Below are 27,299 nucleotides of genomic sequence, written 5' to 3' on the forward strand. Positions count from 1 at the left end.
GATTCAAATGCATAATAAGTTTGAAAAATAGACTGGGAAAAACCAGATTAGATTATACGAAATTCGAAAATATAAGGATCATAGACTAGGTTGGAATTTTTTAGCTCTTAATTTGATCAAACTCTACAATACGGATGGAATTTTGAACAACTCTATAAATATTATAAGACTATCAATACTTTAGACACTAATAATACATCAAACAGCACTTTCAATAACAATCTAACCTAATAGATGTCAAATTTTGAGTATCCATCAAATTCTCAACTCATAATCTACTAGTAGCTTCATTGTTTATCAATAATGGTCCTTTTAATATTGATTCAATTAATATGTTGTCATCATTTGCAACGCAAAGTAATCATAATTAGCAGGACGAAAAAAACACACAGGAAGGAAGAACGAGTGAACAGCAACCAAATATGTACAGTGTAATTTGTTTGCCATAAAGACCCAAAGCTCAAGAATTTCTGCTCGCAATAGGTAATAGGATCAGGGGTGCGGGTAGTTCTTACAGATTGTTCAGCTCGAACTTAAGTACAAGCATATGCACACTACATTCAGTCTGGTTCTCCAATGGATTTTCCTAGACAATGTCAGTTAAAAAGACATCACTACCAGCGATGAGCGGCCAGCACCAGATATCCTGCTCTTTGGGCTGCAGCTTGCATGCATAGAAGATAAAATCAGTAGCAGCATTGGAACACTTTGCACATGGCATAGATAATGCTTTATTACATTACTCAGCATTCTGAAAGTATGACCATTGAAACTCATAAATGCATGATGCATGTGGTGGTTAACTCCTAGTATAGTAGTATGCAACCAGAATGCCAGAAAGGGGAAATGCAACACTAGTATCATAATACTTGAGCACCAGCAATTATTTTACCACGTGTTTACCAGAAGATTTTATCTGAAGAACTAGCAGAGCGCCATTGGCTCCAACTCTTTTGAACATGAAATAATGGCACATAATATTTGAATAAGAAAATCAAATCACAGGACTAAGGTAACTAGATTACCAAAGAGATTTTATGCAAAGCTGCATCAGAATAAATTCATCTTCAGGACTAGGTTGGAGACCCAACTGGAGCTACATTTGGCGGCTCCAGATAATCAAAATCATCTGTAATTCCTGCCTGCAGCACAAAGAAACACATCATAGAATATCCTCTGTGATGAAGATGACAAGAGCGCATTTTATCCTTAAACAAGATAAATAGATAATAAGGTTTTTAACACATGTCATGTTGAAATTTGAATACAATCAAAATAAACTTTCAGGTTATTTCCATGAACGCAGTTGCACACCCTAGCTTTACATAAACACTGCCAAGATTTTAAAAAATAATTTAAAGAACTCCATATCTGCTGCTTAATCTTCAAGAAAACTTTACATTTTAAGTCATACTAAGATATGAGAATACAAGCAAATGATACTTTCTGTGGTGGTAAAAACTACTTAAAAGTGCAAAGTAGTTGAGTTGAAATATTGCTCATAGTCGAAATATTGAAGTGAATCAAAACATACCTCCTGGTACAAGTGTTCAAGCTGTTCTTTAGCCTGTGGGAAGTTATTGGCACACCACTGCCGCAAAGTGAAGATGTTATCTGTAAATTGTTCAAGGAAGGCATTATAACCACAGGCAAGAACTTGTATATTCTACATATTTAGCTCACATATAATATGCTAATGAAAGCTACGGTTCCTCCCATGTTCTACAATAACGACGGCAAGTTACAAAGCATATAATGGATTTTAACCTGTCCACCTGTTGGCAGCTGAATACGCAACTTCTATACCTTTTTCTGCCACAATACACATTAGCAGTTAGTTGCTTCTAAATGCATCTCATGATCTCAATAGGCTGAGCAACCAGACAGATAAGAAGAAAAAAGAGGATAGACCAAGGGTCTGCACTTCAGAGTAAATGAATAGGAAGAGTAAGTGCTCCTTACTCATTGTCTCAAAAGTAGCAGGATCATTATCTGCATACTGTGCCAGTTCATTCTATGGAAAATAAAAGTTGAAGCAAAGCTATCAGACTCTCAAATAATGATATCTACTTATAGCAATTGATCACATACTAAGGCAAACCGACCTTCAATTCTTTGTGGTTAAGCTCGACAGATTTTAATTCGCTTAAAGCCTCCTCTCTGTCATCCTTCAAATTTTTAAAAACTCGCATCAGGCATTAAATATTGTTGATACACCAAAGATAATAATATAGCTCAGTGAAAAAACTTATGACTGACAGATTCTTCGCGTCCCTTCTTCAGGGCATTACACTGTTCCACCAGCTCAGCATAACGTTTCTTGCTGGCATGAAGATCAGATTCTAGTTTGCGAGACACATTCCTAAGCTGTCAAACCATTGATTTAGATTAAAATGTTGAGTCAGGTTAAATGTTTAATGTACTTCTAAAAGTACAACTTAAGGTCGATAGTAATGAATCGCTAAATGTTACCTGATTTCCAGCTGTGCTAGGAAGACTCCAAAAGTATATCTAGCAAATATTAAGATGGTCAGACTAGCATTCTCCAAAGTATCCAAAAAGATAATATAACACATTAATTATCCTAAAAAGCAGACGATCATAATTGCACTTTTCAATATTACGGCATGGCAGATTAGGCAATTATGCTGAGTTGCAAAGTAAATCATTTTCAAGTTCTAACAATTCAACCAACAAGACATCCTTACAGAACTTCCAATCTTGTCCTTTAGGACAAGGTCATCATCCACGAGACTCTGCACAACATCCTTCACTGATTGACTGATGACACCTTTTTTTGGACCCATCTTCTCAAGCTCCTTAAGCTGGAGTCAACAACAGCAAAACCATTCAGTAATCTAGCTTAATATAATTAGAGTTCTATCAACCAACTAAACATCTAAGCTTCAGAAGACATCAGCAGCTCAACAAAGTGAATTGAAACACATACAACTGGATCTGTTACAGGACCTACAGCAACTGAGTACAGAAATGTAGTGCTCAAATCACTGTGATGTTAAAATCTTATAGTAATAGGCTAATAGTGCTTGTACTTGAATGAAAAGAAATAACACACAACTAATTTCCCTGCTATACAGCGATAGCAGCATACAATTTAATCTAAAGAATGTTGCAAGACTCTGAAATTGTTTAGAATAATACATCGGATTATCGATTAAACTATTAAACGGAGTAAGGGTGAGTCACAAATCAAGATAAGTAGGGCCAATAAAGAAGCAGTGTATGAAAGACTCTGGTCTCTCTATATCGGTAGAAAAATCCAAGTCATGTTCATATGCTGTAAAGTTGTGCTCTTTAAAAAAGCAGTTCGACATCCTTCATAGTTGTTTAGATGGTACAAGAATTCCAAAAAAGAAAAAAGGAGCCTATACATGATCAATGTAGACGAGGCTTTTATCATGCCACTAACTGGCAAAATGTATCATTCCTTTGCCAGAATATATTAGCAAAGTCTGATTATTTCTAACACAATAAGTACAACAAAATGATCATAGATGTCATTTACAGATATATAAGCATCTGTTGTGGACGAAGCCATAAATCCATTAGATGAACCAAACATCAAAGGTATAGTTTTCTGCAAGGCCTTTGCTTGCGAAGAAAGAGGGGGAGTGAAGAAAACAAAAGCAGCCAGTTACTCTTGTCTTTTGTCCTCAAGTGGCCTGTGAGCAGTAAAACGTGAGAATTATGACATGCTTGAATCTCTTCTTTCTAACTTGCAAACATAACCCTGATTGTATGCATAGCAATAGCATACATAATTGCAATGTTGAGAATCCATCTTCATAAAAGAAGAAATAAGATATAACAAAATCAAATTGCCATTATAAAGTAGTCTGCACTTACAAGAAAGAAATCTTGTGAATCATAGAAGATCTGAAGAATCTTCTCACGCTTCTCTTCTAGTGAAAGACCTCTCTTCTTGGACTACCACAAGTAAGAAACCAAATGGTAAGGGATATCATAAATACCCAACTTATTACAGCTAGCAAAAAAATCATCCACCAAAACAAAACTCAAACCAGCTAATCCAATGCAGTTAAAGGCAAACGAACAAGGTGCAGAAACAGAATAACAAGCGTGTTCCTAAATTATGTTCGTATACGTATTTCATGTTTTCTTGAATGTATAAAGATTCTCATGTACGAATGAAAAGCAATTCTGAAGGTGAACATCTCCCTCATCCCATGACCCAACAGACCCTAATTTCCCCTAACCTTCCTGCTCTGCTTATATTTCGGCCCACAAACATTGAATTAGAACTGATGTCCAATCATATACTTCCTCCGTTTCTTTTTACTCGCTACATTTTCCATTATGGGAAGTTTTACATTACTTGCTACACTTCTTTTTTGAGCAATAAATTCTCTCTATCTCTCTCCTCCCACATGGGTCCCTTTTCTTTTTACTCTCTACCTCTCTCTTCTCCAAAAATTGCCTAGGAGTCCGTGAAATGAGAAGTGTAGCGAGTAAAAAGAAACGGAGGAAGTACATATCTTTCCCTATAGACTATCTTCACTATTTTTGGGTACGCATCTAAGCAGAAATCCAAGCTCTATGTCGTGTTCAAGTACATAAAAGTTGGAAACTATAACCACTTCCAAGCTCAAAATCATCAATAACTCAAATCATACAGTTCATAAAGATAACTTAAGTACTATAATCAATGCTACAATTTAAATTAACCATCTCAGCTCCAGATTACTCTAACTCCAGTTCCAGTATGAGTAATTGATAATTCGACATAACTCGAATTTCGACAGAGACAAAAATGACAATGATAAGCACCCAAAATGCTCGTTTTTCGGAAAGAAAAAGCTAACCCATCTCAAATAATACAAAATCTCAACTGTATATAAAAACAAATAGTGAACTCACCATGTTTGGACAATATTGTACGTAGATAAAGCACTCACTAAATCAACCAAGTTTCTGATACTCTACAAAATTAAAACGATCCAACAATCATCAAGAAATTCAACAATAAATGGATAGCAATTAACGAAATGATTATTGTATACAGATATGAATCATAATAACTATAACTAGCTAGCTAATCAAACAAATGAACGAACTACAACAAAAACATTAAAAAAAAAAAAAAATTGATCAATGATCTGCAAAAACCCTAATTCGGAAATGCTAAGTTACATAAAAACGAGAATTGAAAAATCAATGAGTGCTTAATAATTTACCTTTGAAATTGAGCCCTATTAACGAAGAGAGGGTATTACTTGTAGTAGGATGAGATGAGGGTGTGAATTTGTAATTGTAGGACTTTGAAAACCCCGCGTCGTCCCTTTTATGTTACGGTTACGCTGACATTTTACTATGGCTACAATTTTAAAATGTTAAAAATTTAAGAGTTTTTTACTGGGATATAAATATATTAATTTGTGGAAATATATCTTACTAAATTTTTTGTGGGAATATATCTATCTAAATTTAAATTTTCTTAAAAAGTACCAAAAACACTATTTTTGGTTAGAAAGTGAAATTTTCGGCTTTTGAATTGCTTAATTACTCTCTTTATAGTCTGTGATATTCAATTGCTTCTATTACATTCATTTTCCTCCAACTTCCTCATTGTCACTTTGTAGCTCCCTCGCAAGTTCCTATCAAGTCAAAGGACAGAGATTTGTCTTTTTTGCTGCAAATAGTGTTTTTGGTACCTTTTAACAAAACTTAAATTTAAGTTGGTACTACAAAAAAAGTTAGTAAGGTATATCCCACAAAATGGAGAATATTTATAGTACACCTGGGTGTACCATGCTCATGGTACACCCAAGACTATTTTCTCCCAAATAAGCAAAATGAGCGAATGAGCAAATGAGTAAAATGAACAAATGAGCAAACATTTCTACTCATTTAAGAAAATGAGCAAAAACTTTTATTACAAAATGAGCAAATGAGTAAATGAGCAAAATGCCCATATGAGCAAATTTGGTGTCAAATGAGCACTTGAAGTTCTAATTTATTACAAAGATACCCCTGGGTATACCATGCTCATGGTACACCCGGGTGTACCATGAGTGAACTCCACAAAATGCCTTATTACCCTGATATATCCCCGCAAAAAATTTAGTAAAGACGTTTAGTTCGCACAGGGTAAGGGAAATGAATCAAAGGACAAGGAAAATAAATGATATTGAATATCCTAGTTTGTTTGGTTCTGAATATGAAAGGGAACTAGTGAGTGTCCCGGGCGATGTCCCGGATTGTTTCTTTTCGTAAATTTTTGTCTTGTGAGGAAAAAATTGACGTCATAATTTGAAGAATACAAGAAATTGGAGTAAGAGTTTATATCTACAATAGTCTACTATCATTTCCATCAATGTGTTAGGTATTCAACTACTTGTGTAGTCTTTTAATGAGGTATAATTACAAGATCTTATTATATTTTATTTGAAATATTAAACAATGATGTTGTGTTGGATCAATGGTTAAGCTTTCACTTTTCCTTTCAAAGGTCACGTGTTCGATACCTTCTAACCACATATGAACGCCTTTTAATATATTAGTATAGATGGTATACGCTCTAATTCTTTTTGTGGTTGTTTGGTTTTTAAAGAAAGAAAATTAACTTGTTTTTAAGATTAGAGTTGTTTTGACCTTATGATTGTACTCAACGAAAATGTTTTACGACCAAATTCAAAATATCATTTGAATAACTTGCTTATAATCAATTGTGTCCTCCACCCTTACAACAAAAAAAGTTGTGGAAGAAGCTTGGGTTAACCTTCGGCCTTTAAACCCAAAACTATAACAAGTCCGTCAAACTCCTTTTTATTCAATGATATTATTCCTTTTGAAACAAAAAAAAAAAAGTTTGCCACTAAGGTACTTGTAAATAATTCAAATATGTTGTGAAAACAGTGGAATGACCAATTCCACTGTTGAGCACAATGAATTCCACTGCCATGCATTCAATGCATGGTAGGTTTTTCTCGCCGTATTTGTTGATTTATGCAAATACACAGTAAGTTTTGTGCCTATAAATACTACCATTTGTGAATACCCGAACATCAATGCAATATCAATACTCTCTGATATATTTGCATAACTTCTCTCTCTATTTCTCACAACACGTTATCAGCACGAGTGTTCTACCGGAAATTTTTTTTAAGGTATCTTTAAAATTTTTACATCCATTTTTTTTTAAGTTTAAATTTTTTTCCAAGCCCAACCTTTTACTACCCGAACATGGACCAACAAAGTAACGGGATTAACATTGTTTTACACAATGTCTCTGTCTCGGGTATTTATTTTTGGATAGAGCGAAACAATGTGCCATTCACTACCAACCCAGCGAGGGGAACTGTAATACAGCCCCGACCCAGTAACCGTAACAACGGTACAAATACTCATACCAGAGAAAACCCACAAACCCCTGTTCCCAACACCAATAATAACCCTCCTATACAACCAGCTGAAAATCAACCTCCGCCCAGTAATAAAAGAGATAGAGATGAACAGGAAGAAACTAGTAGTAAACGTCACCATACTACTAACGCAGAAAACAAATAATTTTAACGCCACCTTCATGGAGGGCAAGGACATTTTATTTACGTTATTTTATTTTATCTGCTCTTAAACCGCCTATATGGACAGGTTAATTTTTTTATTGCCCCTATATGGACGGCCTAGTGAAATGATAGCATTATTATGTCTTATATGTGCAATAATGTCTATGTATGCAGGGAACAAGCATTCAGAACATTATTATATATTATTGTCTCTAATCTTCTACTTTTTTGCATTTATAGTTACATATATTATATTACCAATTTACTAGCATGCTCTAATATATATTTGTCAATATTAGAATTTTATTGCGTTGTATATTTTTTAACTGTATATGAACTGCACAGTTAGGGATAACCCTCTATAAAAGCGGATTACCATCCCCATTTTCACCACATATCCCTTATCTTCTTCCGATTTTTTTTCTCTAAACCCACAAATTTTTTTCCTTCTTCCTCAACCTTCCGGCCACCATGTTTAACGCCGACGACAACCGTCCTCCACCCTCATCTTCCTCTTTTGAAGAGGATTTTAGGAAAATAAAACTCTACTTATTTCTTATAGCCGGTTTCTTTTTCCTCCTCATGGCATTAATGATATATCTCCTAATACATAAATAGGAGACACAAAAAAAAAATTTCCCCCGGAAGAATGGCGAAAAATGCACATGAATATCAATTTTTTTTGTTTTTAGTGCATTTTAGGAAGTTTTTTTTTTATTCACTTGTTGTATTTTGTTTCTATTTTTGGTATTTTCTTGTTTTTTTTTGCTTAGCTTCATTATTGTTGTCGCTATTTTAGTTTTTTTGTTTGTATTATTTATCTATAATAATAATGATATAAATCAGGGGGAGATAATATATATATGTGATTTATCATCATTACTAATTTCAAATATTTACCTATTTGTAGTCAAAAGAATGGGAGATCTAGTGAAAAGACAATTTAACATACTAGATCTATCTGGGCAAAAGTTTTTAGAATGGACGGTGGACGCCCAAATGAATTTAAAGGCCCAAGGACTGGAACATACAATTAAAGATGTGACAACCCACAAGGGGATGCAACTACAACAGCGCATCAGTTAAAATTGCGACTGTACAAGAAAAGGCAAAAGCCTTAGTCCTCCTAAGACATCATTTACATGAAAGTTTAAAAAGTGAATATCTACTTGTGGATGATCCAAAAGAACTATGGGATAGCCTAAATGAAAGATATGGGCATCACAAAAATGTGCTTCTCCCAAAGGCACATTATGACTGGACCAATCTGAGGTTCCAGGATTTTAAAACGGTCAGTGATTACAATTCAACATTGTTTAGAATTGTATCATTGTTAAGATATTGTGATCATCCCATCACAGAAGAGCAAATGATAAACAAAACGCTCTCCACTTTCCACGCCTCTAATATCATATTGGCAGAACAATACAGGTTCAGAGCTTTCAAAAAGTACTCTGAGCTAATCTCAGTACTACTTGTGGCTGAACAAAATAATGATCTTTTGCTGAAAAATCATAATCTTAGACCTACGGGGTCTTCAGCCACTCATGAGATAAATGCATAGAAAGCTCTAATCCACCAGAAGCAAATGCTATACATAGTGGTGGACGCGGTAATTACAACGGTCGTGGGAGAGGACGTGGTAATTACCGTGGCCGAGGGCGTGGACGTGGAAGAGGCCGATTTTCCCCAAGAAATAATAATTTTAAACATTCTGATAAAAATTGGGGACAATCATCTGGAAATCAAGGCAGACGTCCTATAAAGGAAATGATACTTGCCATAGATGTGGCATGACGGGCACTGGGGCCGCACATGTCGTACTGCCAAACATTTGGTAGATCTATATCAAGCTTCAATAAAAAACAAAGGAAAAAATGCTGAAGCAAACTTTGTTAATGAAGCCACTACATCCATGCCCAGCCTTGATGTTTCAGATTTTTTTATGGATGATGCTGAAGTTGAAAATAAGTTTGTTTAGATCACAATCGATTAATGTGCTTAGTTTATTTAAACTGCTTCAATATCCACTTTCATGTATTTGTTCCTTTATTATTAATAAAAATACGTATTTTTCTTATACTAATCATCGTATTTATTATTTATGAAGATATGAATTCATCAGAAGTTGGAACTAAAGAACAATGTCTCCTGGACAGTGGGACAACACACACCATATTGAAAAATAAAGAGTATTTTTCAAAACTTACAATATTCCAAGCAAATGTTAGTACAATTTCTGGGACAGCCAAGCTAATTGAAGGCTCTGGAAAAGCTTGCATTATATTTCCAAATGGGACAAAATTGATAATTAATGACGCATTATATTCGAGTAAATCTCGAAGGAACCTCATAAGTTTCAAAGATGTACGTCAGAATGGTTACCATTTGGAAACAATGACAGTGAACAAAGAGGAATTCATATGCCTAACGGCAGAGAAAAACGGCAAGAAATACATCTATGAAAAATTGCCAGCAATTTCCTCGGGACTATATCGCATAGATATACGTCCGATTGAAATTAATATGATATCTAACCAGAAGTTAGATAATAGAAAATCATTTACTCTATGGCATGACCGATTAGGCCATCCCGGCACAGGAATGATGCATAGAATCATTGAAAACTCAAATGGACACTCTATAAAGAATGTCAAAATTCCTCGGTCAAATGAATTAACATGCTCTGCATGCTCACTTGGCAAATTGATAATCAGCCATCTATAAATAAGATTGCCACTGAATCTCCAATGTTTTTAGAAAGAATTCAAGGAGATATTTGTGGGCCTATTCATCCTGCATGTGGACCATTTCGTTATTTCATGGTATTAATTGATGCCTCTACTCGATGGTCACATGTGAGCCTTCTGTCAAGCAGAAATGTTGCATTTGCAAAACTTTTGGCTCAAATAATTCGATTAAGAACTCAATTCCCAGATCATACAATAAAGAAAATAAGATTAGACAATGCTGGGGAATTTACATCCCAAACATTTAATGACTATTGCATGTCTATTGGGATTATTGTTGAGCACCCTGTACCTCATGTACATACACAAAATGGTCTTGCTGAATCATTAATCAAAAGACTACAATTAATTGCAAGACCATTAATAATGAGGTCAAAATTGCCATCTACTACTTGGGGTCATGCTATATTACATGCGGCAACATTGATAAGATTAAGGCCGACAGCCTATCACAAATTCTCACCATTACAATTAGTATCTGGTCGAGAACCGAATATCTCACATTTGAGAATTTTTGGGTGCGCTGTACATGTACCTATTGCTCCGCCCAACGTACTAAAATGGGTCCACAAAGAAGGATGGGAATATATGTTGGATTTGAATCTCCATCAATTATCAAATATTTAGAGCCAACAACTGGTGATCTATTTACGGCTCGATTTGCCGACTGTCATTTTAATGAGTCGGTATTCCCATCCTTAGGGGGAGAGAAAGTGGACCCACAAAATATAAAATCGGAAATTACATGGAACGCATCGCAAATGTCGTTTCTGGACCCGAGAACAAATTCATGTGAACAAGAAGTCAAGAAAATTGTTCATCTGCAAAGTATTGCAAACCAATTGCCAGATGCATTCACAGATTCTAAGAAAGTGACAAAGTCACATGTACCTGCTGCGAATGCTCCGGAACGGATTGAAATTCCTAATGACAATAAGGCAATTGAAAATGAGTCAATAGCACGTCGAAAACGTGGCAGACCACCCGGTTCTAAAGATTTAAAACCGAGAAAAATGAAAAGGCAAGGGGAGACAACGAACGAAATTAATATAAATCTCCCAACAGAGCATGATGAAAACAAAAATGAAGAGAAACGTGTTCCAGAAGAAAAGGAACATGAAAGCTAGACAACAATGAAACTTCAATTAATTATGTTTCTACAAAGAGACAATGGAATCGAAAAGATGTTGTCTTGAATGAAATTTTTGCTTACTCGATAGCGGTTGAAATGACATACGATGAAAATGATGTAGAGCCAAATACAGTTGATGAATGTCGCCGTAGAAAAGATTGGCCAAAATGGAAAGAGGCAATTCAAGCAGAATTGAGATCACTTGAAAAACGTGAAGTATTCGGTCAAATAACCCAAATACCAAAAGGTGTAAAACCAGTTGGGTACAAATGGGTATTCGTGAGAAAACGAAATGAGAAAAATGAGGTTACTAGATATAAGGCAAGATTAGTAGCCCAAGGCTTCTCGCAAATGCCAGGGATTGATTATGATGAGACATATTCTCCAGTAGTCGATGCAACTACACTAAGATTTCTGGTAAGTTTATCAGTTTCGAAAGGATTGCAAATGAGATTGATGGATGTAGTGACCGCATATTTGTATGGCTCACTTGACACAGATATTTATATGAAAGTTCCTGAAGGACTAAAACTACCAGAAAATTGCATGCCCAAAGAGATGTTCTCAATAAAATTGAGAAAATCACTCTATGGGTTAAAACAATCTGGAAGAATGTGGTATAATCGTCTTAGTGAATACCTATTGAAAGAAGGATTCAAAAATAATCAAATCAGTCCCTGTGTTTTCATTAAGCGATCTAAATCAGGATTCGCGATCATTGCTGTATATGTCGATGATTTGAACATTATCGGAACTCCTAGAGAACTTGAAGCACTGCAAAATACTTGATGAAAGAATTTGAGATGAAAGATCTCGGGAAGACAAAATTTTGCCTTGGCCTGCAAATGGAACATCTAAGAAATGGGATTTTTGTCCATCAATCAAACTATACAGAAAAAATCCTGAAACGTTTTTTCATGGACAAAGCCCACCCAATAAGTTCTCCAATGGTAGTGCGTTCCCTGAATGAGAAAGATGATCCATTCAGACCACGAGAAGAGAACGAGGAGATTCTTGGTCCTGAAGTACCATATCTAAGTGCAATTGGGGCTTTAATGTACTTGGCTAACAATACTCGACCTGACATAGCTTTTTCAGTAAACTTGTTAGCTAGATACAGCAATGCACCAACCAAGAGACATTGGAATGGAGTCAGACACTTATTACGTTATCTTCGAGGAACACAAGATCTCGGATTATTCTATCAGTCAAGACCCAATGCGTCACTCATTGGATATGCAGATGCTGGCTACCTCTCAGACCACAAAAGGCTAAGTCTCAATCCGGATATGTATTCACTTATGGAGGTACTGCAATATCTTGGAAATCACGAAGCAGACTTTGACGGCCACATCATCAAATCATGCAGAATTAATTGCTCTTTATGAAGCTGGAAGGGAATGTGTATGGCTAAGGTCAATGATCAAGAATATCCAAGAAGAATGCGGGATGGAAACAATAACAACAAATCCAACTATCATCTACGAAGACATACTGCATGCATCACCCAAGTAAGCGAAGGGTACATCAAAGGAGACAGAACTAAACATTTATCACCAAAGCTCTTCTTCACTCATGACCTCCCAAAAGGAAGGGACGATCAACATTCGACAAATCCAATCATGTGAGAATCTTGCAGATTTATTCACCAAATCCCTTCCGGCGAAGAAATTTGAAGAATTAGTCCGAAAAATTGGAATGCGTCATCTTCATGATATATGCTAGATTCAGGGGGAGTATTATATGCACTGCACTCTTTTTTCCTTCGATCAGGTTTTTATCCCACTGGGTTTTTCCTGACAAGGTTTTTAATGAGGCAGTTAATTTTAAGCATATAAGGATATATTATAGTTATACTCCTTTCCCTAGTTATGGATTTTTCCCACAGGAATTTTCCTAACAGCATTCTAAATAGGACAACATCTGTTATGAGTTATCAGTGGACATTCAAGGGGGAGTGTTGTGAAAACAGTGGAATGACCAATTCCACTGTTGAGCACAATGAATTCCACTGCCATGCATTCAATGCATGGTAGGTTTTTCTCGCCGTATTTGTTGATTTATGCAAATACACAGTAAGTTTTGTGCCTATAAATACTACCATTTGTGAATACACCGAACATCAATGCAATATACAATACTCTCTGATATATTTGCATAACTTCTCTCTCTATTTCTCACAACAAAATATTATTTATTGTATGATTGCTTACATATTTAGTTGTTTGGTAAGGTTGTTTTGTCTTTGGATTTAACCTTAGAGATCGAACAATGAACTTGTCAATATTCCAAGGCTGCTTTCTCAAATCTTTGTTGAAAAAAGCAACATGATATACCCCTTTCATGACTAACTATAAAACTAGGGGATTTGATCCATGTGCACAAACCTCATGCCCGAGCCTGAGGGTTGGCAAGGAGTGCGTGGCGTAGGGCCCAAACCCAGTAGCAGCCTAATAAATAAAATTCAAACAAATTTTGAGTGAGCAAAAATAAAAAACATTAAAGCCTCATTGTTTTCCAAAACCAATTAACTAACATTTATTTTCTCGACTATCTAAGCGTCTTTAACAATGTGAAAACTAAGTTTTTAAACTAAGTCATTAAACCTTCTCCTCTTTTCTACATGTTTACACAATCACCTCATTAATTATCGCTTCTTTCTTAATTATTCAAAACTAATGCTGGGTTTCTCATTTTTTTCATGTTATCGACAATGGGCCTCGTGCTTCTTTGCATTTGCTGGCATTATTGTGTTTTTTCAGTCGGGCAACTCACATGGTAAATTGAAAAATTAATGTATAAAAGCTTTTGGTTGTTATTAACGTTGTAGGTGATGGACCTTACTCCCTTGCAAGTAGAGGGAGGATTTAGATCCCTCCTTATATGGGGGTAAGAGTTGATCTCAAGATTTATGGGATCAAAGATATGCCAACACCATTAGACTATCATATGCTACTCACCTTTATAAGTTATATAACATGGATAACTAGGAGAATCTAAAGGAGAAATATGCTCGATTCTAAAATATTGTAATTAGTCATGCTTTTAATGAGTTATAATTCGACATATCCACAAAAAAAAAAACCAATTCAAAATACTAAGGTCCCGTTCGTTATCGTTTTTTGTTTTCAGTTTTTTGAAAACTGAATACCAAAAATTAAAACCAGAAAAAGCAATTTTCACTTTTCAGCTGTCAGTTCTCAAAATCATCATGTTCCTAATAAATTTGACTATTTTTTTTATTTATTATAAAACACATATCATATGATTTTGAAAATAAAAAAGGAAAAAGCTATATGCAGCCCTAAGGGCTGTATATAAGAAGCTAAAAGTGGAAATAAGTTACATTAATTGATCATTTATTATATCGGTTGATGTAATTTTTTTTCATAAATTCACAACTTATTTCCATTTTAAATAGTGTATTTATGTCTTATATGCAACACTAAGGGCTGCATAGTATAAGGTGCTTAAAATGGAAATAAACTATTGAATCAAGCATTTATTACCTCGTGAAAAAGTGTCTTGAATTTTTAAACTATTTTCATTTAAAGAAATGTATTTAATGCTTTGGGCTACATATATCATCACATTACCCATTTTTTTATTTTATATTTTTTTAGTAAGATAAGAAATATAAATATAAACTTGATTTGATTAAAAAAAATGATTAGGATAAAAATTTATCCACACACAATAGTTGACATTCCAATAATACTAGTACTTCGGAACTTCCTAACTACCTTTATATTCTCAGTTGAGTTTGACTTTGACACCAACTACCACTACCACTTCTCCCGCATCCCAATCTCTCCACAAAGACGAGTAGACGACCGACGAACTTCTCCACCAACACGCAAAACAAGTCTTCGATTACCAATTCAATTTTCTCTCTCCTAGGGTTTTACACTCACCAAGCTTAACCCCCTTTCAATGGAAGCAACAACATCCTCGATTTCTCCGGCAACAGATGACGGTCCTTCGACTTCCTCAACGATGTCGTCTGGTGGTCCGTCGAGATCGCCGGAAGTTGTGTGGTCGGAAAATACGCCGGAGCTTGTGCACCAGCAATCGAGCATGTCGTATCGTGTTCGGCACCCGCAACGTCGGATGCCATCGTCGGCGGTGATCGAAGACCCGCCTGCTGATGATAGTTTGTCTTGTGTTATCGTTATCCTCACATTTTGGTTTTTTGGTAATTTATCTTATTTTTTTTATTTGTTTTAGTTTGGTTATGGTTTTGTTGTTGTGTTTGTAGTTTGGTGTAATTTATCGATTAGGAGGTTTGTTTGCCAAATCATTTTGGGACTAAGGTTTTGTTGTTGTGGTTGTAGTTTGCTGTAATTTGTCGATTATGAGGTTTGTTTGCTAAATCATTTTGGGACAATTATGATGTTTGTTTGCCAAATTATTTTGGGACTAAGGTTTTGTTGTTGTAGTTGTAGTTTGCTGTAATTTATCGATGATGAGGTTTGTTTGCCAAATTATTTTGGGACTAAGGTTGTGTTGGTGTGGTTGTAGTTTGCTCTAATTTATCAATTATGAGGTTTCTTTGCCAAATCATATTGGGACGATTATGAGGTTTGTTTGCTAAATCATTTTGGGACTAAGGTTTTGTTTGTTGTGGTTGTAGATTGCTGTAATTTATAGATTATGATGTTTGTTTGCCAAATCATCTTGGGACTAAGGTTTTGTTGTTGTGGTTGTAGTTTGCTGTAATTTATCGATTATGAGGTTTGATTGCCAAATCATTTTGGGCGGACTATGAGGTTTGTTTGCGAAATCATTTTGGGACTAAGGTTTTGTTGTTGTGGTTGTAGTTGGCTGGAAATTTATCGATTATGAGGTTTGTTTGATGTTGTTATTGTTGCCTTTTTTATTTTATTCCAATTGCACTTTTGGATTGTTGATAAGTGTTGTTATCGCATTGTTGATAAATTAGCAGCTTGTTTGGATAGTAAAATCCGGAAGGGTAGGACCGTAGCGGAGTGAATGGAGAGGGAGGGGTGTATGACTATCTTCTACTGTTTGATAAATAAATTGGTAGCAATAGGTGAATGGAATACTCTAATAAATAAATCTAAAGTGGTGATAAAAATATATTCCAATAATGATTTATAAGTTTGCAAGAGAAAAAAATTATTATCTCTTTAGAAGAAGAGGACATTCTTGGGTGAACATATAAGCTATAAGCCTATAACCTTCTGTTTCTGTGATTGATAACCTCCCGCTTCTTAGAGTGTGTTCTCTACTTCCCTTATTAGATAAGTTGATATAAATTCCAATTAGCTGAGTTGAGCAAAATTCATGTGAAGAGAAAACACCCTTAGCCTTTACTTTTACCATGTTTGGGAGAAATAAGGGGCTCCTTCTTTTCCCTTTTTTTGAAGTTGACGAGAGTAGAATTGATGCATTCTAAAAATGATCAATAATATGTATGTTCCCATGGTTCGATCCTTCCCAGTAAAACGCGGCGTGTTCGAATTCTGATCGCTTTTACGCGAGAAAGGGGGACCACCCTCTAAGCCTAAGTATTCCTCAATGACCAGATTAAACTCAAACTACTGCTACATTTTGTTTCTGAGTTTTATGTTTGTATAGTTTCTTCCTTTCGATTAAGTTATAAAGTGTAAGCATGTATTACCAAGTTACCAATGCTTTTCGGGTGTTGACTTGTGAGGAGGTTTCACTGATATATACGTTCTGAGCATCTTGGTTGTGTTTTTATGTTTATCTCATATATTAATTGATGGAGGAATGTTATTCTTGCAGTGTCTATGACACTCATTATGGGTATCTTTGGATCAGAAAACTTACAAGTTGGGCCATGTAGCTCAATTCTTTTACGGCCTAACCCATTATTTGTACATACGTTAAAGGTAATGTACTATAAACACTCAAAATTACATTTTTAGAGAAAAAAAGTGATTTAACTTTTCTCTTGCTATGCATGTCTTCCATGCCATGATCTCCTCATTCCACCCAGGCACATGCTCTGGGGAACTGGAATACAGAGTACCTTTTATTTTCTTATGGTTATGCGTTTGTGTGTTATTAGGTGGAAACATCAAAGTCGATGAATGTTGCTCCAGTTCTTTATGGGCTTTACAAAACTCCTCCTCTAGACATCACAAAGATGTGGTCTGAATCTGTGAATACTTCAATTAAGACGGAGTCTCACAAGGCATGTCCCTTTTCTAATATTTTCCTGTGATTGACTGCATTCTCCAATGTCGGATACAACCATCAAATGAGCACCTCTGGTTTTTCTCTAAGTTTTGGCTGTATGTCTGTTATTGGCTATGGAATTGAGGTGGTTAAATTGCTTATATATCTTCATTTGATTCTCTAGGAATGGATATATTTCTTAAATAAGGGGTCGCAGATCAATATATCATACAATATCGAAAGCTCATCTTCTTTATTGCTCATAGTAGCGAAAGGTACGATTACACTTACTGAGGCACATCTTTCATTTGATATCACTTGAAGAATTCCCCGTTGAACAGACATTAAATAAAGGATGACATTGCGCGGAGGAAGGAGTATCTTAGTGGACAGTAATTTTGATTTGGAATAGTGATCATCTTGATATCAGAAAGCAGAGGAGAATTTAATGGTTCTGTTATGTTTCAGGGATTGAAGGTCTTGCTGGGTGGCTTGAGGACCCTTCATATCCAGACAGCAGTTTATCATGGAATGTCATACACGGTAAGATCGAGAAGCTTAGATTTTCATATCTACAGCCCTTAAATTAAATAATGCGTTGAAAAATGCGAAAATCTAGTCAAGGTCATCTGGACTTGAAAGTTGAAGCCATTTTTATGTTGACCTCATTTTTGCTTTCAGGAAGTGGTTCTATCAGACAGGATATATCAAGATCTTACGACTATTATGTTGCTGTTGGAAACCTTAACACCGAGGAAGTTGAGGTATTTTTCTTTCTTTAGTGGAACATCCCCTTCTCTCTTTCTGGACCTGGATTTTCATGTCTTGTTCCAATGGTAAACTTCTAGGATGATACCCATAATTAAATCCAAAGATGGGTCAGAGAGACAACAGTTTACATTGCTCACATATATCCCGTTGTAAGAGAACCTTTAAATTTTGAGAGATCTGATTTATATGATTTGAAGTCCTAGCAATCTTTCTGCTGTTTGAGAAATCAATGTACTGTACCTAAACTTCTGTGAATGAAGGAATCCAGTCATTGTTTGAAATGCTGATTGCTTTCTCAAGTGAGGATCAAGTCATTGTTTGAAAAGTATCCGACAGCAACATACTTAAAATCATTAACCAAATTGCTTTATCATGAGTTTTTGAATCAACAACTGAAGGGTCAAATTTCTAGAATCTAGATTCCCACATACAAATGATTTTGCTCAAATCTAAGGAACTTAGGTAGTCAAACCCATAAGAGAATTATCAATTGCACCTTTCTTGAGGGGGATATTTAGTGCGATAAGCATGCTTACCAAGAGCATGAATGTAAACTTTTACTAGATGAGAAATAGTTGTCATTCACAATGAAATAAATTTAAAGCGAGTATTAGATGTGGGACACTGTGATACAACTTTGTATTCAGATGCTGGAGGCGGGACCGCGGGAGGCCTGGAGCAATTTCAACAGCATAAGAACTTTAAGCAGATGTCTTATTATATCTTACCATGTAAAAGAGTAACATTGGTTCTTGGCACATAAATCTTAAGTTCTTGTCTTGTATTTGCTTAAAGTTTTTGTTACTGTTCTTGTATGTGAGGCTTGTCTCTTTTTGTCACTTACAGCTTATTACTGATGTTTTGCATTTGGTTTGTTGTCGTTTTGCTCAGGTCAAATTGAACTTCTCAATAAAATCTTCCATGCATGACATTGAAGATTCGTATTACAAGTGTAATTTGACTCGAGGTTGGTGCAATTTAAAGATTCCCTTCCCAGGTGGAATTGCTGCTTTATTGACCACTCCGGGACCAATTGAGGTGAGGGGTTGTTTTGTTGGTTGTGCTTATGTATACTCAGAGAGAAGACACTAGTTGTTAGTGGCTTCGCTACCTATTATCTTATTATAATCAATAGCTTCATACTTGCAACTATGTCCGTTTAGATCGTACATGAACAATTGAGGATATGGCAAGAGCTAATACAACTCATTTGTTGTGCCTGTACATAGCACTTAAAGCTTCGTATAGCCGTATAGCAAAACCCTTATATTATCAACAATAAGGAACAAGTGTTTCAGCATGCAGTTTAATATATTGCTTAAAAGAACTAGATTAAATAGTCCTATTTGGTTCATGGATTTGGGTTTTATCCTTAGCTGTTACCAGAAATAGAAGCATAAGAGAAAGTTGAAAAATCAGAATCTCTAAAGATATCCTTTCTTCAAACCATGGCTGTCATGATTAATCCCTGAGTTCTTTCTAGAATGAGTTTGAGGGTTGCGTGATGAACCTTGATTTTTTCCCCCACTGGACCAACTAGCATCAAATTAGAATCATTTGTGATGTTAATTGCATGTGTATACTTCTCGTTCTCTCGAAAAGAAAATTTTCCAGCCTTTGGTATAGGCTTGACTTGGGATTGACACTTGGCAGAATCTTCCTTGACACCATTTCTACCCAATACCCACATTTATTCTGAACTAGCTGTGTAATAGATTTGTGGCTTTTCTTGGCTCGTGGAGTACCGAATGCAAATTTAATGTCAATAGTATATATGAGAGATAGAATCTCAGCTCCCATCTTCTGTCGTTCTATCTTTTCTGCTGAAGCTCATTAGCTGTAAACGCCCAGTTGGCTGACTTGGAAGTTCATTGTAAAAAGAATTGTTATCGTGCGCAGAACTAGTAATGTCTACCTGATTCTTCTTCCTGTTGTCCATCCACAATGAAAAGATTGTAATATTCTTATCCCTGTTTAATTTTTTTGAATTGGATGAGTCATGCATTGCTTTTCAGTTTGAGATGTTGACAGCCCTATGTCTATTGTCCTGTAGGGGGGGAATAAATACTATTTTGGCAATTGATTTTGTAGTCCAAGTAATGCTATGAATCCAAAAGGAATGGAATTGACTGACTCGTAATCAAATATAGCGGTGAATTTTGCCTCTTACCATTTCCCTTGAACTGGCTTAGGATTTGAAGGTGAAACAAGATATAACCATATATTGAGACACGTCGTGCTGAGACAAGATTTCCTTAGGGTTGCATTTCTGTCACCTCATAAAGTGCGTATACAAGTATACATATGCACTACTATCACCCCTCCCCAAAAAAGGCCCCCAATAGCAGGTGCAACAATGCATCCTGCTTTCATTCTCAGGACACCCTAGCCATCTCTTCACTGTTTCTGTTAAATTGGCACTACATTTGCTTACCTCTTTAGAATGCTGTCCATAGAAGTTCCTGACATGCTTTCCAATTTGACTGGAATTTCATTTACTCCCTTGATGAAAAGTGCTGAAAACCTATATTTCCTAATTCATTGAACAATCTCCCCCCACGGCCCCACCCCCCAACTATGATCCAAAATGTACGAATTGGTATTCTGGTGCACTTATGAGCTAGTTTAGCAAAGTAGGTTGTCGTTGTGCTTCTGTACCTATTCCTCATACCAACTGGTAAAAATTATAACTTAAGCAATCTACCTCTATAAACAGCTGTGACTTCGGCCCATTTGTTTCTTCTTATTTCTCCTATGGAGCATTAAATTCAACTGGTTCTGTCTCTCATCATGCATTTTGAAAACCTGATTGTTTTGCTAATATACGAGTAGTCATAAAAGGATCATGAGCTATAAGCTATTCAAGTTTGTATTTTTGTACATTTGTTACGCTTGCAGGGTACTGGAAGCAACAGAGGGGCTGTTAAACTCTCCTACGAACCACGCTGGATGACGTATTTTCTTGGTATAGGTACAGTTTCTTGTTTTTCCTTTAGTTGAAGTTGCTTGGTGTAGAAAATATGCTGATACCAAACTGTGCAATGAAAGATGGAGTTGACTATTTGTTTTGTTGGCTTCATCTCAATTTGATCAAAATTGACAATCTGGAGTCTAGAGTTTTATAATTTATATAGCCTATATAGTTTAGCATCTCTGGTCATAATCAAGAGCAATAAATGTTGTAAATTACAGAAATTAGTATTACTCAACTCCAAAGCCTGTGAAATTTCAAATTCCTGCTTCTGGTGTTTATAAATGTAGGTGGGTTGACGTCCATTATGTTATGGACATTCAACTACTTGAACAGAGTCAGACGCAACATGGAAGATACCGCTGAAAACCAATCAGGGGACTTGGGACCGGAGAGAGCTCCCCTGCTGTCTCAGAAAGATGATGAAGTCTCTAGCTTGGGCTCATCTTATGATTCTGGTTCACAAAATGATGAGGAAACCCAAGAGGACTTGGAAGAAGGATGTAGGCGACTCTGTGTTATTTGTTTTGATGCACCTAAAGATTGCTTCTTCATTCCTTGTGGTCACTGTGCATCTTGTTTTACATGCGGGATAAGGTATATTCTCAACTTTCTCTATTTGCCTGGATTTTTATAGACTATTTAGTGCTCATTGGCAAAAGCACAAGGCTATTAGCTAATAGGAGACTGAGCAGGCCGGGCCATATCTCTAGATGTGTTGTGAACCTCTTTAGGAATGTAAGTTTAGTTTTCGGTTTGGATTTGGCTCAAGTCCAATCCAATCCGAAATTAATTGGGTTTCTAAATTTTGAGTTCACAAGTCCAATCCAAATTAGAGCTTGTTACTTTGGATCCAATCCCAAATTCCAAATTATTTTACTTTTTTTAATTTTTCCATTATCTTTCCGGGGGAATAATGGATTATATACCTTTATATGTATTTTAAAAGTAGCCCTTGCAAGCTCAAACCGTGAGTCTTTAACCCATAAGCCTTGATTAAAGCTTTACACCGAATTTGTAAAACAAAGACATAGCGGAAGCTTCACAAAAAAATATTAAATATTAACAACTAAACATGATCATATTGAAAGTTTCAAAGAGAATGACATATCCCAATAACTTACGCCCCTACGGCCCTACCTAGTAAGCTGTGAGTTGGTTGGAGACTAAGCAGATCAGCAAGCCTGTGTGCACTAAATTAACGCTGTTTCTTTAAGCTATTAAGCAGATGCTGGGAGGCTGAGCAGGCTGTTGCTACATCTTAAGGATGATGTGTGTTATTAGCACACCCTCCAGGCCATGTTTGCTTAAACATGATTCCTTTTTGAGATGTTCCAAATGTTTGTCTGCCTTTTATGTTTATACCATTAAAGACTTCATATTTCATTTCTACTCTTTACTATCTTAGGTAAGAATTAGTGCATCCAAACATAGATATATTAGAAAGAAAAAAGTTGTGATAGCTCGGTTTTGCATTTCAAAGCCATTAAAAAAGGATGGACCGGCCAATACCAGTTCCTTCATAACAGGCTTCTTTCGTGAAGATATGCAAAGAATTTAGGATTGTTCTGTATCATTTGCAGTTTCTAGTTTTTTGGTTTTAAGATTTCAAAAGTCATATATATGAACTGAAAATTAGTCATACCCATTTTAATCATGCTGCAAAAAAAACTGAAAACAACCTTTTCTTGTTTCAATTTTCTTGTTTTACTTTAATTTATTAAAATTGAAAACTAGATATGATAACTAATAGGCAATTGGTGGATGATTATATAATTTTTATGTTTTATTCTCCCTTTTGCAAATTTAACTTTCAAAGTTCAGTTGCTAATTGATTTATACTTCTGTTGTGATGAAGTTGCAACTTCTTCCAGAGTTGAGCTCCCCCCCCCCCCAACAAAAAAAACCTTTACTAGGGTAAATATGTTGGAAACATTGAAATGTCTTTTCTGATTGAATAATATGCCTCGTCCATTTTCTCAGGATCGCTGAAGCCGCTGGTACTTGCCCTATTTGTCGGCGTAAGATGAAGAAAGTTAGAAGGATATATACTGTCTAATGTGGGATTAGCATACAATCACTCATATTGGAATTGGGTAGCTTGAGAAGTGATGTTCTCATTTCAGCCTCTTTCGATTGCCATTGATTGGGAAAAAATTTACCTGTCATTGGGGAACACTAGGTGAACGGTCCAGCCTTCTTATTTTTTCTTGGCTACCATTTACCATTCACCATTTCATGTCATTATAGTTCCTCAGATGTAAACAAATACTTGTAAATCGTTATGGGGGTCCGTTATCGGCCGGAGGAAGAGGGTGAAGCTGCTTTGCAGTTGATTATAATTCCCTAATTTACCGCTTGGAATTTTCTTTTTCCCTGTTGTGTACAGAGTTAGTTTTGACAGTCTATTGTGTATAATGCTGTATATGTTAATTTGCATTATAATGTAAACACTATTGTTTTCTTTGGTTCATCCTATACGTTGCAAACACTATTGTTTGTCAGTTTGTACCTTCGGTTCTTGTTTGTTTTCTCTTTTTTTGGGAGAAAAATCAGAACAATTTATAAATTTTACAGAAAAATAAAAATAAAAATAAAAATAAAACAGGGTTATAGTTGTCTTTTAAACATTTTTATTACTAGTTAAATTTCCAGTATTTGGAGAAAATTTTCTGTACTCAACACTAGGGCTGGCAAAAGCTGACACGACACGATAACACGACACGAACACGACCTGAAAAAACCGGGTTAGGGTTGAGATTTTCGACACGAAAAGTTAAATGGGTCGACACGAACACGACCTGAAAGTTAAATGGGTTAGGTTAAGTTGAATTTTCTAACACGAAACCAACCTGAATTGACCTGAAAATATAAAAGGCCCAAAAAAAAATCGAAAAATAAATACCAGAATTTTAATTAGGCCCAAATACCTACTAACAAACTTTAAGCCCAAACCCTAAAATAAACCCTTAAAATTCATTTAGATTAGGTTGATGCTCGCCGCTTTCTCTAACTCTCTCATTTCACTGTTTCACTTTCAACTTCGAACTCACTCTCTCTCTCTTCTCTCTTCTCTCAAAAAAATCAGAAAAAATAAAAATCAAAATCGAAAAATCAAAATAAAATTACGAGAAGATTGTACAACAATTCAGACAAACGTTGAGGTAATTTTCCTTCATTGTTGATTTCATTTTCAATAATTGCATGTTTGTTTTTGAAGTAATTAGATGTTTATTTTTGAAGTAATTACATATTTTTTCTCGAACTAATTACATGTTTATTTATGAAGTAAGTCCGTGTTTATTTTCGAACTAATTACATGTTGATTCTCGACTAATTATATGACTAATTTTATAGTAATTTTATGACTAATTTTTGAGTAATTACTTAGATAATTTTCGAGTAAAATTTTTGCAAATTTAAAATAATTTTGGTTTTTTTTTTTACATTTTTATATCTATTTGTTTGTTTTGTTTGATGTTGTAAAAATTTTGTGAATGGATTTTGCTTATTTTTTTAAGATAGTAGATTAAGGTTTCAACTTTGCAGATTAGTGGAGTTATCCTCTGAATTTCTTGTTAGATTCTATAAAATGAATGTTGTTTAAGTTAGCTTTCTATGGGGACTTAGTACATTTTTAATATGTGTATATGTACATATGCAGAAGCGTAAGAGCCTAAGAGGTATCATCATTTCAATGACATGCACTGGTGTTACATTTCGATCGACTATTATTTGTGTTACTGCACACATGTGCTAGGTATATACCAGAATTTTAGCCCAAGGATGAATTGTGAGTTTGTGACTATTGTGAAAAGTAAAATTTCGATTTGTGCACTCTCTTAAAGACCTGACAAGAATTGCTTTCTTTCAAATGATTTGTTTGGCTACAAACTCAAATACGGCTTAAGTTTTGTATCTAGAGTTCATGGATGTTTATAATTTTTGTTGGTTGAGTTCTCTAGTGACAAGTTTAATTATTGCCTGTGATTATGTGTAGTAGTTGTTATTTTGTATTGTGCCTGTAGTAAACGTTGATTTGTGAAGAGAACTTTCTTAGATTTGTTATTATATATTCTGTAAATACAAGTAATTAATCCTAGATTTCAGAACATCAAATGCTAATTGTGACTTTATTATCTAAGTATAAGCTAATTATAGTTTATTTATCTTATTATCTAAGTATAAGCTAATTTCTATTTATATATTTGAAGTATTATATATTCTGTAAATACAAGTAATCAATCCTAAATTCCAGAAACATCAAATGCTAATCTGTGACTTTGTTATCTAAGTATGTAATTTCAGTTGGTATCCTCTAACTTATGTCTTCTGTCTTGTGCTTTAGGACTTTGATGAATTCTGGACTAAGAAGCAAGTGTGGTTAACAAAGATTACTTGGATATGTATTTTGAAGACGCTCTTCTCCCACGAACTACTAATTTGGATGTTCTCATTAACCAGAGGATCCTCAGATTATTAACTTATTTATTTTAGTTAATTACTTATTTTCATTTAACTCATGCTTGAATCTTTGATTAGCTAATCATACGATGGACGATACACCAATCCCGAGTCCGGCAATGAGCTCCGGTTTTAATGGAAGTAGTTCTAAAAATGAGAATTTGTCTTGATTAGTTGATTATGCATGTCAAGAACTTTGGATTATGTTGTATTTTAGAACTTAAAACTTTGAACTTGCTATTGGTTGTGAACTTTGAACTTTCTTTAATTTATTTTGGTTGTCTGTAAAAATTAATGTGGGATGTAATTTGAATTTAGATTTTGAATGCTCAATGATCATGGTTTGACAGGTTTATAAAACAGGTTGTAAGTAGGTTACAACCGGGTTAAGAGGTTCGGGTCAACCTGAAAATTTCAGGTCAAAACAGGTTCAGTTAACCCGGTTTTATATTATGTTGCAAAAAAAAAACGGGTCAAACAGATCAGGTCAGGTCAACCCGAAAAAAAACAGATCAGGTTAGGTTTCAAGTAATTGACCCGAATAATAAATGGATCAGGTTAGGGTTGGGGGGTAGCTGACCCGTTTAGATATGATCCGAACACGAACACGACACGACCTGATCTGTTTGCCAGCCCTACTCAACACCTATGAAATATAAGAGGGAGCATTAGATTCAAATAATATATGTAGTACAGTTATGAAAAGGATTATATAAGGTTTAAATTAGGATTAGACAGAAATCTTATCTTCCATAACCCTGGGGCTCTCTGCATTACCCTCCATACTTAGGCCTGTAAAATTGTGAATTTGTTGCGCTTTGACATGTTTTCATTGAAAAATGTGACCCATATAGAGCATACGACCTTGACATATACATTATCTTGTATTTGTATCTTACCATGCATTTCAAGTATTGGTTTTCGAGCCAGTCCAACTAAGTTTATTCTAGCAATTAGTAGTAACACAAATACACGAGTCGAAGTGTAGTCAAATACTCCCTCCGTCCCTTAATAGAGTGCCCATTTCTCCAATGCACGTTTGCCAATGCACGTTTTGTATCGTTTAAATCTTTAATTTCATATTAGTAAAAATTATAAAAGTTTGATTTTCTTAATGTACGTAATGAGACGAATCAAACAAGACCCCACATGACTATGTTTTTTCTTATATATTAGAAATATTTTTTGAGGACTTTCTTTACCTTTGAATAGTGTCCAAAAAAGAAATGGGCACTCTATTAAGGGACGGAGGGAGTAAGAACAAAACACGTGCATATATGTAAGTCTGGCATGTAAGTGAACATCCTATTGAATATTATGAGCATTAAGTCAAGAAAAACGAACATCTTTAAGTTTTAGTAACATGACTCAATTCTAATGTTTTTTAAGCTTTTCACAATGTACAATTCAAAATGACATTATGTTCAACAATTAACAATGTTTTGTTCAACCAATAAAATGCTCAACTTTCAATTATAACAGTGAGACCCAAACAT

The 27,299-nt window shown here is 35.1% G+C and overlaps 2 protein-coding genes and 1 long non-coding RNA gene across 8 annotated transcripts; 2 read left to right on the forward strand and 1 right to left on the reverse strand.

Moving 5' to 3' along the window:
* Positions 1–391: 391 nt before the first annotated feature.
* LOC104892487 (meiotic nuclear division protein 1 homolog) lies at positions 392–5,369 on the reverse strand. 5 transcript variants are annotated; one of them, XM_010678435.4, is made up of 12 exons: positions 5,217–5,368; positions 4,900–4,961; positions 3,868–3,948; positions 2,709–2,825; positions 2,473–2,511; positions 2,260–2,367; positions 2,106–2,168; positions 1,963–2,014; positions 1,768–1,812; positions 1,535–1,614; positions 1,026–1,142; positions 392–658 (listed from the first exon to the last, which is right to left on the reverse strand). In XM_010678435.4, exons 2-11 carry the CDS (start codon positions 4,900–4,902, stop codon positions 1,074–1,076), a joined length of 657 nt encoding a protein of 218 aa, XP_010676737.1. In that variant the 5' UTR covers positions 4,903–4,961; positions 5,217–5,368; the 3' UTR covers positions 392–658; positions 1,026–1,073. The 5 variants fall into 5 exon arrangements, with proteins under 5 accessions (XP_010676737.1, XP_048501009.1, XP_048501010.1 ...); XM_048645052.2 differs by having other exon boundaries at positions 392–664; XM_048645053.2 differs by lacking the exon at positions 1,768–1,812 and having other exon boundaries at positions 5,217–5,369.
* Positions 5,370–15,195: 9,826 nt separating this feature from the next.
* On the forward strand, positions 15,196–23,812 carry LOC104892488 (hypothetical protein). Of its 2 annotated transcripts, XM_048645049.2 has the most exons (11): positions 15,196–15,624; positions 17,202–17,308; positions 17,488–17,613; positions 17,782–17,872; positions 18,066–18,140; positions 18,279–18,361; positions 19,016–19,099; positions 19,260–19,406; positions 21,267–21,339; positions 21,630–21,936; positions 23,323–23,812. In XM_048645049.2, exons 1-11 carry the CDS (start codon positions 15,363–15,365, stop codon positions 23,396–23,398), a joined length of 1,431 nt encoding a protein of 476 aa, XP_048501006.1. In that variant the 5' UTR covers positions 15,196–15,362; the 3' UTR covers positions 23,399–23,812. The 2 variants fall into 2 exon arrangements, with proteins under 2 accessions (XP_048501006.1, XP_010676738.1); XM_010678436.4 differs by lacking the exon at positions 19,016–19,099.
* A 510-nt stretch (positions 23,813–24,322) lies between these two features.
* LOC104892489 (uncharacterized) lies at positions 24,323–25,824 on the forward strand. Its single transcript, XR_789946.4, has 3 exons — positions 24,323–24,503; positions 25,004–25,099; positions 25,688–25,824. It is a non-coding gene; the product is annotated as an uncharacterized LOC104892489 (long non-coding RNA).
* The last annotated feature ends 1,475 nt before the right edge of the window (positions 25,825–27,299 follow it).

The sequence above is a fragment of the Beta vulgaris genome, chromosome 5 (assembly GCF_026745355.1).
Source record: "Beta vulgaris subsp. vulgaris cultivar EL10 chromosome 5, EL10.2, whole genome shotgun sequence".
NCBI lineage: Eukaryota > Viridiplantae > Streptophyta > Magnoliopsida > Caryophyllales > Amaranthaceae > Beta > Beta vulgaris.